At 36.0% G+C, this 15,673-nt stretch overlaps 1 protein-coding gene across 2 annotated transcripts in view; it reads left to right on the top strand.

Annotated features, from left to right (window-relative positions):
• CFAP54 (cilia and flagella associated protein 54) overlaps window positions 1–15,673 on the top strand; it is a 334,936-nt gene that overhangs the window by 37,458 nt on the left and 281,805 nt on the right. For both annotated transcript variants that reach the window (XM_047743150.1, XM_047743152.1), the window contains exons 10-15: window positions 938–1,119; window positions 1,207–1,372; window positions 2,310–2,395; window positions 7,233–7,367; window positions 8,316–8,466; window positions 12,761–12,837. In XM_047743150.1, the coding sequence (XP_047599106.1) occupies window positions 938–1,119; window positions 1,207–1,372; window positions 2,310–2,395; window positions 7,233–7,367; window positions 8,316–8,466; window positions 12,761–12,837 (797 nt within the window). The remainder of the gene's footprint in view (window positions 1–937; window positions 1,120–1,206; window positions 1,373–2,309; window positions 2,396–7,232; window positions 7,368–8,315; window positions 8,467–12,760; window positions 12,838–15,673) is intronic.

Genomic DNA, 15,673 nt, shown 5'->3' on the forward strand with positions numbered 1-15,673 from the left:
TGCCACAGCTTGGGCTTATCTCCTCTCCATGAAGAAAATGATCTCAGATGAGGTTTCCTTCATCCACACTTGAAAATTTACCTTCACTTATACCCATCCTTTCTGCTGTCTCTTATTAAAATGGAAAGGGTGTTCCTTCTCTTCTTTTGAAGTCTTTTAGCCTAACATTTCCAAACTGTCCCTTTCTCCCATGTCCTCTTTCAGCTTCCTCCCTGTATTTCTTTCTCTTTTTATAGTCAGGAATTGTCCATTTCCACTGTTCTAGATTCTTTCCTTCTTACTTATACAGTCTACAACCCTCTGCCCTCAGCCCTCTGAGGAGAATGTCATGGACAACTTCCTTTTTGTTCAATCCAGGGGTCTCTTCTCAGTGCTTTTCTTCCCTTACACTCTAATATTTGTTACTATTGAATACTCCTAGAAAGGAGTTTAGAAAAACACTCTTCTCTGCAGCCTTTTCTCTCTCTACCCTTCTCTTAGATGTTGGGGGTCCTAATTCTGCTATCCTAGACTGCTGTACATTGCTCGTGGCTGCTTCTGTTGTTTACTATGGATATGTAATGATGACTCTAAAGCTGTGTCCCTATTATAGATCTGTTTCCCGAGCTTTCAATTTGTAATATCTAGCTGCCTACTTGACTAGTTAACTCTTGCTAATTCTCTGTGTTTGAGATTCCATGTTTCTTTGGCTGGAATCCTTGACTACTCTCCTACCATAAACCCATGTTTGATGCCCTTCTTATTTGTCCCCATAACACCCTGTATTTCCCTGCCAAGATTTCTTGTTTCTCCATTAGAGTATAAGCTCTGTGAAGGCAGGGATTGTATTTGCTTCTTTTCCCTTGTTTCCCTAGTGCCTAGAAGTATCTGCTAGTTAATATTCAGTAAATATGTCTTTGCATGAATGACATTCAAACCTCTCTCTTTCCTTTTCTAGTGTCAAATACTGGTGCAGATGGAATGCTTGATTTTCCACAAACATCTCTTTTGCAACTTACTGTAAAAGGAAAAAATGTTATTTCTATAGATGCTGCTGTGAAATTTGTAAAATTGGCTTTTACTTATGAGGAATGGAGTTTATTTGACTCTTTAGCTGGGCAACTTATTGATTTTCTCCAGGTAACATATACAAAACCAATGATTTGTTTTTATTTTGTTAAGATGGCTTTGAATTATTAATTAACTTATGGGATAAACTTCTCTTAGAGGCAAGATGATCCAGAGTCCAAGAAAGCAGAAAAGGACTTAATTCTTCTTGTTGCAATAGAACCTTTAATCAACATAAAGAGAAGCAAAGGTTTGGTCTTTCCCATGGAAAACTATAAAGAAGGACAATCAGCTCAAATTTATGTTAAGAAAATTATTTTTCACGGTGAGTATTTATTTACCTTTTTGAAAACTTAAAATTTCATCTGATAAAATATACTCTCTAGGTGAAGTGAGAAATTATTCAAGGCAGAGGAAACAGGAAGTGCAAAGGCCCTGAGGCAGAAGTGTGCTTGGTTGTTGAAGGAATGGCAAGGAGGCACATATGTCTGGAGTGCACTGTTGGTGCTGGTGGAATTTGAGAATGTGGTAGGAAATGCAGGCAGAGAAATAGCTGGGTGCCAGATCCTGCAGGCTCCTAGACCTTGTAAGGATGCTGGGTTTTATTCTATGTAATGATTTTGAGTAGATGAAGGCTCCATTTAGTTGCTACCTTGTTGATAAACGAGAAATCAGCAGGCAGGGCAGTAAATCAAAAGCCATCAGTGCACTTTGGCAAGGCAAGATTTGGTGGTCTCCCATCTTTTTTCAGTAGGAGCAGTTTTTCATTTCAACATTTTAAGTCTTGAAAGTTATTGTGTATATAACTGAAAATCTGCACCCTCTCTATTTAGACTGGCAAGAATAATTTAATCCCGTGGAGGTTTTTTTTTTTTTTTTTTATGTTTTATAATGTTCTTAAGGCATTTCAAGACAGTTCAATTACCAGACAATGATACATGTATTTTTCCTAGTGGTTTTTGAATAGATATTTTTGTTATTTTATTTCAACTGCCATATTTTACATGTGTTTTAATATTTTAAGCCTTTTCAATTCTATTTTGAATGTAGTTGGCATACAGATCGCAGACTAATGATAATACTCTCTTTTAATTGCATTGGAGCCCACTTAGATTAGTTTTCATATAGAAATATCTTAGTGACATGATATTTGCCTAGATACCATTTATGTCATTTTGTAGAATTTCAGTGTTCCTATGCCTTTTCCATTTGAAATTTTGTAATTTTTTTTGTTTCATTTTTTTCTCTATTTTATGAATTAGATTCTTGTGTGAAGACTTGTGGATATTCAGAAGACATTTTCCATTTGGCAGCAACCTTGTACTCTTGTGTCTGTGCCTCTCCCCAGGTGAAATTGCTTTTTTGGAAACTTTGTAATAGTGTTGAAGAAGGTTATTGTACCTAATTTAAAGCCAGATTTAAAATATCACAGGAATTGCACCTTGCCAAAATTCTATATTGTTTAATCATTAAATAAAGGGTTGAGTCATAATCTGACTTCTGATTTTAAGTCTGTTTTGATAATAATCCATTTTGTTCCTTTTTGGAAAATTCCTAGGCTAGCTATATTTCTAATAATGAAGGAAATGAGGGCACCTGGGTGGCTCAGTTGGTTGGGTGACTACCTTCAGCTCAGGTCATGGTCCCGGAGTCCCAGGATCGAGTCCCACATTGGGCTCTCTGCTCTCCAGGGAGTCTGTTTATCCCGCTGACCTTTCTCCTCTCATGCTCATTCTCTCTCTCTCTCATTCTTTGTCTCTTTCTCTCAAATAAATAAATAAAATCTTAAAAAAAAATAATGAAGGAAATGAGGCAGTCATTTCAGTTAGAGTTAACATTCTTAATGAAATACTGCTTTCTAGTCCATGAGTACAGTGCTTGGTTATTATTTGGATTCACTTTGCACTCAATGGCCAGTAGAGATGATGATTTGTGGGTATGAATGTCTAAGTAACTAGAACATCACTGGTGTTAAAACTGAATTCCAGGGATCCCCAGGGCTTTGCTGAAGTTCCCTCAGGAGCTCAGCTTTGGGTAGTAACACCCTAACCTGTTTTTTTTAGGTTTATATACAATGCTGAGATAGAATTTCATTTGAAAATTTGGCTTTACTAATTCTAAAAAAAGTTTGAAAACCACAATGATAGAGCATTTATTAAGTTTTGTTCAGAAAAATGAAACCACAGTAAGGGACTTGAGAAGTTCTACTGTTTAATGTTTTTTATTTCTTCTGGGTTTATTAAATATTTGTGACAGGTATTTAATTTTTAAAAGAAAGGTATTTGATAGCAAATATAATGATTATAGTAGGAGAGCTAAATCAAAATCTTTTTTTTTGGTTGTTTTAAGTTTTTATTTAAATTCTAGTTAGTTAACATATAGTGTAATATTGGTTTTAGGACTAGAATTTAGTGACTCATCACTTACAGATAACACCCAACGTTCATCACAACTGTGCTCCTTGATACCCCTCACCCATTTAGCCCATCCCCCGCTCTCCTCCCCTCCATCAACCCTTAGTTTGTTCTCCATAGTTGAGGGTCTCTTATGGTTTATCTCCCTCTCTCCTTTTTTTTTCTTCTTTCCCCTATGTTCATCTGTTTTTTTTTTCTTAAATTCCACATATAAGTGAAGTCATATGGTATTTGTCTTTCTCTGATTGACTTATTTCACCCAGCATAATACACCCTACTCCATCCATGTCATTGCAAATGGCAAGATTTCCTTCTTTTTTGGTGGCTAAGTAATATTCCTTTGTATATATGTACCACATCTTCTTTATCCATTCCTCTGTTGATAGACACTTGGGCTCTCTCCATAGTTTGGGTATTGTTGATAGTGCTGCTGTAAACATTAGGGTGCATGTGCCCCTTAGAATCAGTATTTTGTATGCTTTGGGTATATACCCAGTAGTGTAATTGCTGGGTCATAGGGTAGCTCTATTTCTAACTTTTTGAGGAACCTCTATACTGTTTTCCACAGTGACTGAATTCCCACCAGCAGTTCTCCACAGCCTCTCTAGCTTCTGTTGTTTCAGTGTTGTTAATTTTGGTCATTCTGACAGGTGTGAGGTGGTGTCTGATTGTGGTTTTTATTTGTATGTCCCTGATGTTCAGTGCAGAGCCCAATGCTGGTGACCTCAGGATCCTGAGATCATGACTTCAGCCAAAACAAAGAGTTGCAGGCTTAACCCATTGTGCCACCCAGGCACTTTTTATAATGCTATTTGATACATGGTATATGTTTATATCCAAAAATAGAAATATTTAGAAATTCATTACTTTGAATCTTACTTTTTGTTTGTTTTTTAAAAGATTTTATTCATTTATTCATTTGAAAGAGAGAGAGAGGGGATGAGTTGGGGGAGGGGCATAGGGAGAGGGACAAGCAGACTCCACACTGAGCACAGAGCCTGACTGGCAGCTCCATCTCATGACCCTGAGATCACGACCTGAGCCAAAATTAAGAGTCTGATGCTTAAACAAGTGAACCACCCAGGCGCCATTGCATCTTACTTTTTTTTTTAAACTTTATATTGATCTATAATATATAATGAAAAACATTTAGTGTATAGCTCAATGAGTTTTCATAAACGAAACACATCCAGTTCAAGAAATAGAACATGTCCAGCACCCAGTAGCTCCCCCTGTGTTCCTTTCCAGTTACTAACCCTACCAAGGGTACTCACTGTCTTGACTTTTTATTCATTGGGTTAGTTTTGCCTGTTTTTTGATATTGTATGTAATTGGATACAGGAAATATAGATGGTCCCTGTCTTAGGATGATTCAACCTAAGATTTTTCAGTTTTACAACGGTGAAAAGCAATACACATTCACTGGAAACCATACTTTAAAATGTGAACTTTGATCTTTTCCCTGGCTGGCAGTATGCACTATGATACTGTCTCATGATGCTGGGCAGCAGCAGCCACAGCTCCCAATCAGCTACATGATCATGAGGGTGGATGACAGACACACAACTATTCTGGTTTTCACTTTCAGCACAGTATTCAATAAATAGCAATAGACAGTTATTGTGTTAGGGACCTTTGTCCTACTGTAGGCTAATGTGTTTTGAGCATATTTCAGATAGGCGACGCTAGGCTATGATGTTCAGTAGATTAGGTGTATTAAATGCATTTTTAATTAATAGTATTTTCTTATTTGTAAGTCAAGGTATATGTACATATATGTATATGTATATATACATATGTATATATATGTATGTATACTTTTATGTATATATATGAAAGTATACTATGTATACTTTCAGTATCTTCTTTCAATTGATATTGTTTGTAAGAGTCCTCCTTGTTGTTGCAAGTGGTTTTGTATTGTTCATTTTTACTGCATAGTATTCCACTGTATGAATAGGCCAAAACTTATTTATACTTTCTTCTATACTTAATTTCTTCTTCTAGTAACATTGCCTGTATAACCAGATGCAAAAATCTAACTTCAATAGCTTTCTCTGACTCTCTGAGGCCAAACAATGCCCCTGGAGGAAGAGGCTATCCTTTCCCACATACTTAATTTCTTTAGTGTGAGAAAGCCATTCTGGTCCACTTTAATAGCCCAGAGCTGTGCTGTTAATCCAGTATAGCTCCTACCCAGACTTTTTTTTTCAAAGATTTTATTTATTTATTGGACAGACAGAGATCACAAGTAGGCAGAGAGGCAGACAAAGAGAGAGGAGGAAGCAGAATCCCCGCAGAGCAGAGAGCCAGATGTGGGGCTCGATCCCAGGGCCCTGGGATCATGACCTAAGCTGAAGGCAGAGGCTTTAACCCATTGAGCCACCCAGGCGCCCCTGACTTTTTTTTTTTTTAAAGTAGGCTCCACTCCCAGTGTGGAGCCCAGTACAGGGCTTGAACTCACAACCCTGAGATCAAGACCTGAGCTGAGACCAAGAGTGGGAGGCCCAACTGACTGAGCCACCCAGGAGCCCCAGGGCAAGGAGTTTTTATTACCAACTTAAAAAAAAAAATCATGTATGTCTTAGTTCATTCAATTCAATTCAGTAAACATTTATTGATCTCTGTTATGGTCCCATACAAGGTACTACATATGCACATTAAGTCTTAGAGCTGCCCTAAAGGAGTTTAAGGTTTGGTGTATTTTAATCATAAACTCATTATCTTTCTAGTTCAGATATCATTATATTTTCTTTTGGATATCGTTATATTTTCTTTTGGAAAGAACCAAATAACTGATTTGAAAGGAGATGTATTCATTATACTCACGGTATCTATTGATGCCCAGTGTGATGCTCTGTTGGTTTCTTTATGTCTCTCTTTCCTCCTTGTTTATATCCTTTTTCAGCTCCCTACTTCCTCTCCCCTTACTAATTCATCCCCTTCCCCATTCTTTATTATTTTAACACAGAAAATTTAAAAAGGAAGTAGTATATAAAACTTTCAAATTTGGTTGGAGCTAATTAGCTTACATAGCTTGCCTAAAAATGTTTGGAACATTTCTTTTTAGAGAGGCAGAAGTGACCTAGAGCATTCATTGGAGTGTAGACTCTGGAACTAGACTGCTTGGGTTTGAATCCTGGCTTTGCTACTTTCTATTCATTTCATCTTGGGAAAAACCACTTAATCTTGTATTTCAGTTTGCTCTTCTGGAAAGTGGGGATGATAGTAATAGTACTCACTTCATAAGGTTGTCATGAAGATTAAATAAATAAAAAATTAAATAAATTAAATAAATAAATTATAAGTCTTAAGTCTGTTTGGGCTACCATAACAAAAATACCATAAACAGGGTGGCTTAAATAGGGGCCACTTATTTCTCATAGTTCTGGAGGCTGAGAAATCTAAGATCAAGGCAGCAGCAGATTTGGTGCCTGGTGAGGGTTCACCTCCTGGTTCATAGATGGCTGTCTTTGCCTTGTGTCCTCACTTGGCAGAAAGAGTGACAGACTCTGGGGTCCTTTTTATAAGGGTAGTATTTTCACTCTTGAGGGCTTTACCTTCACCTCAAGTTGGGAGGCACCACCTCCAAATATTATCACACTGGGAGTTAGAATTTCAACACAGAAATTTTGGATAGACACAAACATTCAGTCCGTAGGTATATAAAACTCTTATAATGTTCCTTGGCACACGTTAAATGCTATATAACTGTATTTATATGTGTATCTTATTATTCTTACCAATTTACTTTATCATTTTTGTTTTCAGAATGTTCAGCCTGATAAAGAAATTGTTGTGGACATGTTAATGTTCCTATGGCAGAAATGCAAATTAGGAATTCAGAAGATCAATATGGCCAGAAGTGACTATGCAAAATTCATCCAGAAAATCAGTAGTAATAAAGTATTCCTTTTTGTTTCCTTTTACTTGCTTTAAGTTGTGATGCACATTTCAAATCTAAATTTTCCCTATTTATCCACCTGCATAACTACCATTCTTTAAATGTGGTGCTGACCCAGCCTTTCTCTAAGTATATTCTCTGTACTTCTGCAATTTAGTTTTGGGGAGTGGGGAGGTATTTCAGGTTTTTAAGGAAAAAATAAATATAGTGCATTTAAGGTTACACAAACTTGGATAAGTTCATTGAGGAGGATAAAAATAGAAAATACAAATAAATAAGGAATTTTAGTTTTTTTTTCTGCAATCATATCTTTAGATTATTTCAAAGAGCTCTTTTGTGGAAAGGAGAAAATTGAGTGGGTGTGAATATTATAACCTGGGAACATTAGGAGGAAACATTTTAACAGTAACATACTTGATGTGTTGTACATTGGGTACATGGGCTTGGTTTTACCATGTACTATGAAAAAGTAATGTTGTTTCCTCATTTTAGTTCCCAAAGTGTGATGGCTAATTTTATGTGCTAGACTTTGGGGGTATAGGCATGATAGACAACTTTGAAGGCACCTAACATAGAGCCTGAAACACCTGCTTACCGTAACTTCACTGTTTTGGAAGACTTTGGTAGTGATCATAACAGCTGCTTTGTGAAGGGAGAATGAGAACTTTGAGGATACTGATAATCTTTACTGATACGTTAAAAAAAAGATGATAAATTTTCCATTATGGCTATAGATATGCAGATTATAAGCGTAGGTGGATCTTCTTTATGAGTTTATATAAACAGATTGATTAGGACCATTGATGTTTATAATTAAGATGTACTAGTAAGGGGGTGTTTACCTGTCTAACATTTTCATATGTTTAGAAGATGATGACTTCAAGGAAGTCCTAAGTTTAGAAAAATTACTCTATAATGTAATAAACTTTTGATTGATTTTCTCTTTTCAGTGGGTTTATCTTCTGTGGCAGATAAATGAAGTAATTCACTGCTATAAAATGGAAGATATTGATATTGTGGTGGTAGCAGAGGTCACATTGCGATTAAGTGAAATATTAGAGTTATTAGGAAACCCACGAAGAAAATTTAAAAAATCTCTAGGTAATATAATGAATGAAAAAGTATGAAGTTACTAATTACAGATGTGCATATGAATGTATAAGTGTAAGTTGGAATACAGAATAACTACTGTTAATGGAAACTAGGCATTTCAGCACTGTGCTTCCTTGGTGATTTATAACCAGGGATAGAAATAGTAGAGGTTTAATCAAGTGAATGTTAAAAAGAGGTTATTCTATGATTCTGTGGCAGAAAAGTGTCTTTTTTCTTCCCCTCACTCATATATTCCCCTTCTCCATTCCTCACCACTTTCACCTCATGAGTGAAGAAGTGAACTTCTTCTTCCCCATCCTTTCTTTTCACTTTTTCCCTTTTATTGCCTTTCCTCCTTTGCCATTTCCCGATAGAGTGTATGCTGCTTGAAGAAAGAGAGCATGTTTTGGTTGCCGTTATATTTTTGGTACCTACCACACTGCCCCATACAGACTGGGAACTTAAATAAATGTCTTTTGAATGGATCAGTGTTTTACATTTTATCTCCTCTTAAATTTCCTCCTGTCTTCTGATTCCCTCCTTTTAAAATTTGTTGTCTTCATTTATTTTGTTTCTACTTTTCTTTTCCCCTTTTCCTCTTATCTTCCTTTATTTTTGTTCTCATTTCCCACCCACTCCTTACTCTCTCTGCCCCAATCCCTTTCTGCCAGCAATTCTTCTCCTTTTAGAAAGTTCCTTCTCCCAAAGGACAGCCTTATGCTCTGACCTTCTTTCTTCAGCATGTGGTTGAACCCCTGAAACATCTGTTTTAAAAAGTAACCCATATGTAGGGAGTAAGGTGGGAGGGTGGCTAGTGGGTGTTTACTTTCCTATTTTACCCCTCTTACACAGTGTGTATGATATTTGAAGGACTTTGTAGTAAAGTAATTATTGTAGTACTTGTTTTCCCAGAGATTTATTGATCTGGCTCTGGTGTTCTCATTTGAGTGTGGCTTAACAGATGGAATTTTAGAGCCATGGTTCTCAAATTTTGATTGGCATCAGTATCACTTGGGAACTTATTAAAAATACAAAGGCCCAGATCCTATCCTACTTCATCTAGCCTGGGCCTTTCTAGTCTTTATTAGTTTATCTGGTGATTTTGATACACATCAAAGTTTGGGAACTACTGGTTAAAGGTCTCTGGCTATCTAATACATTCAAGTCCTATTTTTTTTGAAATGTCCTGTCTTAAAATGCCTTTTCCTTTTTTAAAATTTATATATTTGCAGAATTTCAAATAGAGAGAGATGAAATAACTTACCATGTACCTATTATGCAGTGCGAATATTATGAACATTTTGCCAATCTTACTTCATTCCTTCCTGGAACACATGTTTTCCTCTGGAGTGTTTTAAAACAGATGTCATGTCATTTCACCAGCAAATAGCCCAATGTGTTTGTGTGTGTGCATGCACACATGTGTGTGCGTGTGTGTGTGTCTGTTGGTTTATGTATTTATGTAACAGATAAAGATTTTGTTTTGTTTTACAGAACTAAAATGCCATTATTACCATACAAAATTAGGGGAAAAATCCTATGTCACTGACTATATTAAAAATATCTTAAGTTGGTTTGTTCTAATCAGGATCCAAATAAGCCCATACATACATTTTACTTTCTTACATTTTTCTTGAGTCTCTCTTTCTAATCTATAAGAGTTCCTTTCTTCCTCCCCCTTTCAAGCCATTTATTTTTTGAAGAAATTTGCCATCTTGTAGGATTCCCCACAATCTGGATTTGGCTTCTTATGTCTTTGTGGAATTAACTTGTTTCTCTGCCTGGTAGTTGGCTCTAGAGGCTTGATTAGATTCCTGTGATATCTTCAAAAAGAATTCCTGTCAATATCTTCTAAATTTGTAAGAATACTTCATAGGTGGTGCTGCTGTTTACTGTGTTGAATCAGGAAGCATATAATGCCTAGTTATCGCACATGTTGTGTTGTAAAGACTTACGTGAGTTCAATTATTGTCAGTCTGACCTTTTTCCTAGGTTTCCCCCGCCCCCGCCAGATGTAGATTCTGAGACAAGTTGTTGAGTCCAGTGTTTTATTTGGGATATTATCTAGGGAAACAGGGAGGTAGTGTGGAGAACTAAGACAGTAAAGGAAAGGAAGACAATACAAAATGCGGTAAGTTACAGAGAAGGCTACTCTTATAGGTTTAGGGGTTATTCCTATGAGAGACCTGTAGGAGACTGTGTAGAACCTAGAGAGCTGGGAGGTGGAGATATTTATACAACTTTTATCTGTCATTGAAGGAGTGGGAGTGAGAATCCAGAAAGGTTTTCAAACTTCTTTCATTTCTTCTGCACTTACTATGTTGAGTTCCTAAGTGAAGAACTGCTTCATCATCTATTTGGTTACTCTGGCTATTTTTGGTTGTGTGGTAGACATTATATTTGCTAAATATATTATAGAAATAACTTGAAGGCTTAGATGAGGTTAATGAGGTTAAAACCTTCCAGAGAAGGTTTATGCTTGTTTTTACTGAATGTATGAAGACACTACTACTCCAGGATCCCATTAGTCCAATTTGAGAGATTAAGATAATTTGAAGCTGAGATGCTCTTTTGTTGACTTATTTTCCATTTACCCTAACTCCTGGGATGCAGCCCCTTCTGGCTTCTCACTCTTGGTGGCCCTGGATCCTAATCTCTGTTGCTTTAGTTCTCAGGGCTGTCAGAAGCATCACTTGGCTTCTTAGCTTTCTGTTTCAGAATTGATAAAAGTCCTCAGTTGGGAACGTAGCTCAAGTTCCCATTTTCATGATCTTTTTTACTTAAATATGAAGAAACAGTTTTTTTCCAGCTTTTCTAGTGGTCTCTAGGCAGGAGAATTTTTCCAGGTTACCTGTTATTGAAAGCAAAAAGCCCAATGATTTTTTTTTTTTTTGTCTATTTCTTATTCAATTTTGTTTTGCTTATTAATTACTTTTGGGAGACTATTGTTTTGTTGTATTTATACTCTGTTTAATTACAAATTAACTAAATGCAATTTGTTGATTCTTTGCTAAAGTGTTTCACCTCTAAAGATTTAATTGATATTGGAGTGTGATCTATTAAAAATAGAAAAATCTAAGTTTATGTAGTGAGGGGTTATCCCCATTTAGATGTATAAATTCTTATAACTTTTCCAGTATTATTATTACCATCATCTTATTGGCACATAAAACACAAAGTACAAGTCATTCTTATATATTAATTATGGCAGTCTGATTCAAAATATTTATTGGACTATTTACTAAGTAATGGATTATTTAATTTAAATTATAGAATACATTTTATTTTATTTTATTATTATTTTTTTAATGATTTTATTTATTTATTTGACAGACAGAGATCACAAGCAGGCAGAGAGGCAGGCAGAGAGAGAGGAGGAAGCAGGCTCCCTGCTGAGCAGAGAGCCCGATGTGGGGCTCGATCCCAGGACCCTGAGATCATGACCTGAGCTGAAGGCAGCGGCTTAACACACTGAGCCACCCAGGCACCCCATATAGAATACATTTTAAAATAGGAAGAGAGCATTGCCATATATTTATAATTTATATTCCTTTCACTCAAACCAGCCTTTTCTGATATTTGTCCAAATTCATAAGGCTCTTACACTGTTTTATGAATGCTTTTCTTTTTTCTTTTCTTTTCTTTTTTTTTTTTAAGATTTTATTTATTTATTTGAGGGAGAGAGAGTGAGAGAGAAAATGGGAGGGGAGAAGGTCAGAGGAAGAAGCAGGCTCCCCATGGAGCTGGGAAACCGACACAGGACTCGATCCTGGGACTCTGGGTCCATGACCTGAGCTGAAAGTAGTCGCTTAACCAACTGAGCCACCCAGGCACCCCCTTTTGAATGCTTTTCAATGGACTCTATAGACTGTGTAGGAAGACCAGTCTCTTTACCATAATATTACCTTGTTAATAATCAAGATTTTTAATTTTGTTTGTTGTACTGCAAGATGCTTTTAAATTAATTTATATAAAGACAAAATATAATTATATGGAAGAAATAATTTTGTATTCAGTCAATTTCTAAGTGTCGAATCATTTCTAAAATCATGAGTAATCAAAAAGTAACCAAAAATCAAAAAATTTGGCATAACATTTTTTAGGATTATGATTCACTGCTATGTTTACATTTTTTCTTTTCTCCTCTTTCCTCTGGTCTTTCCTTCTTTCTCTTTGTTTCTTTTCTCCCTCTCACTCCTCTTTTTCCGACTTTTAACCCTTTTTTTCCTCCTCCTCTTTCTTCTCCTCCTTTCCTTCCCCTTCTGCTCCTTCCTTCCTTCTTTTCCTTTCTTTTCCCCCACAGAGATACCTTTAAGGAAAGGAACTGGTGACTCCCTTGGGATTTCGAGAGGGAACACAGAAATTCTTCCAATATTAAAGGTATTGCAAAAATATTTTATTTTTTTAAAAGATATTTATTTATTTATTTGTCAGAGAGAGAGAGACAGCACAAGCAGGGGGAGTGGCAGGCAGAGGGAGAAGATTTCCTGCTGAGCAGGGAGCCCAATACCGGATTTGATCCCAGGAACACAGGATCATGACCTGAGGTGAAGGCAGATGCTTAACCAACTGAAGCACGCAGACATCCTACAAAATTATTTTAGAAAATACAGTTAAAAACAGGAATTTAGGGCACCTGAGTGGCTCAGGGGGTTAAAGCCTCTGCCTTCGGCTCAGGTCATGATCTCAGGGTCCTGGGATCGAGTCCCGCATCGGGCTCCCTGCTCAGTGGGGAGTCTGCTTCCTCTTCTCTCTCTCTCTGCCTGCCTGCTCGTGATCTCTCTCTGTCAAATAAATACATTAAAAAAAATCTTTAAAAAAACTAGGAATTTAGATTTTCAACAATACTAACTTTGTAAATATGTAATGGTTAATTGTAGAAATAATTTTGAATATTTAATATTTGAGAATTTATAGTTTCTACATACATTGAAAACTACGGGGGACATTTTCTACCTTTTGCTTTTACTGTAGAAAAAAAAATCCCACTTAGCTTTAAAAATAACCTGGTAAATATCTTAAAAGGATTTGTAGTTACATTACCATTGGTATTTTGAATGTGTTGTGATTCATACACTCATAAAGCAGAGAGATCCTGCTCAGCATATTCCTCTGACAGATTCAATGAGTTATTACCTGTTGAAAATACACTTAGAACAGTCCCTTGCATTGGGCAAGTTCTTAGTGATTGTTACATTAAGAGAAGAAAGGGGGTGAGGGAGATAAATAGCTATTTCTCTTATTGGTTATGTTTTTCTTACAATATTTGAATTATTTCTGTCCATCAAAGACTGTGTTGTTGTATAGATCTGAATGGGAGTCTAGGGAACCATGTCATATATGGTATAAACACTTTAATTTATAGACAAGAACTAGCATTTTATCAAGTCAGTTCTATGTGATGCTAATATGCTTCAGAAAAGGATGTCAGAGTCCAGTATCTTTGGATTAAACACAACAGATTCTTTACTATAAGACTTCTCAGAGGCATTCATTTGCTTATGAGCATTGTGGTTTTTCAAGAAGATATAGAATACTATATATTCCATTATTTGAAAATAAAACCCATTTTATCCATCACGGAATAGCTCCTTAGGACACTAGTGCTCATGGACTGCTGTTGAAAAACACTTTTTCTAGAGAGGAAGCCACGGATTTGTATTTTTGTTTGCCTGATTAATTAAAAAACTACAATTTTAAATTATAAAAGTTGTATTAACATTAGAGGACATTTTGATATATATAAAAAAGAAAAATCTGCAATTTTACTATATGGACTGAAATATTATTTTTTATATTCCCTTCTATTCTTTTTTATATTTTTTAGCATAGCATTCTGATGTTCTTTCCTAACATTATTTCATCAGCACTTTTCCTGTTGCTAATGTTAATACTCAGAATTGCTGTATTTTCTCTGAAAAATCAATTTAAAATATATGTCATAAAATTGTAAAGAATGTTATAAGGAAGACCCATATCCCCTTAAGAAACAGTACCTTATTAGTAGACTTGAAACTTCTCCATTAACCCCTTTGATCATATCACCTTTTCTCCTGCCTAGCAGTAACTGTTATTCTAAATATATTATAAATTCCAGGTATACTTTTATGACATATTTGTGTATTCCCAGGAAGTAGGAAGTGTTGTTTTTAAATGGTGTCATAGTGTGTGTATTCTTCTGCAGCTTGCTTTTTATCTCTGTGTTGAGATTGTGAGATTCACTTCAGCTGATTTGTGGTAGTCATAGTGATGATTTTTGCTATTACATCTAACTTATTCAAGGTCGCATAGAAAGTGGATTTGATTAGACGTGTTGCCTTCAATGTCCAGGCATTTAGTTACTATGCTATGTTGCCTTTTGATTTAAAAAAAAAGTCTTCAGGATACTTGTGTGAAAGATATTTTTCTAATGCATAAAATATGCAAGTCTTAATAACTGGGTACCAGTTAAATATCATGAATATACTTGAGGACTGGGGGATCATTCTGAATTTATTTTCTTCTAATTTAGGGTTTAGGAAATGCAATTTTGAGTTCTTTATGTAGTATTGTGTCTTAAGAGAGCTAGAGTTGAGAAATCTTAAATTGGGAACAGTAGGTTTGAAATTCACAAGAAATTGAGGCATAATAACTGTCTGCCAATGGTTTTTCCAGGGATAACTTATAGTGCTTGCTAAATATACAGCTTCCTATTTCCCACTTAGGCATATTGAATCATAATTTCAATTGCGGGGTCTTAAAAGTTTATGATTCCAGGTATTTTCCTCTTAAAATTCCCCCAATAGATTCTTTTATTTATTTATTTGAGAGAGAGAATGAGAGAGAGGGAGAGAGAGAACAAGCAGGGAGAATGACAGAGGGAGAGGGAGAAGGAGGTTTCCTATGTGGGGCTCAATCCCAAGACCCCAGGATCATGACCTGAGCCCAAGGCAGACACTTAACTGACTGAACCACCCAGGCGCCCCTTCCCCCCCCACGTAGATTCTTAAAAAAACTAGAATTTCAGAATCCCTGACTTAGTGGGTCAGCACTTATTCTCTGAGACTTCATAGGGCAGGAATAAGAATAGTAGTAGAAGTTACAAAGTGCTAGATTTTGGCTTCAGGTAAAATTTCTGGCAGTTAAAGCCATTAAATAAAATGAGTTTCATAGAAGGTGGCAGTTTTCCCAAATGAAGAAGCTGAAGACTGTTTACTAACTATTGCTACTCTTATTT

Source organism: Lutra lutra, chromosome 8 (assembly GCF_902655055.1).
Source record: "Lutra lutra chromosome 8, mLutLut1.2, whole genome shotgun sequence".
NCBI classification, from domain to species: domain Eukaryota; kingdom Metazoa; phylum Chordata; class Mammalia; order Carnivora; family Mustelidae; genus Lutra; species Lutra lutra.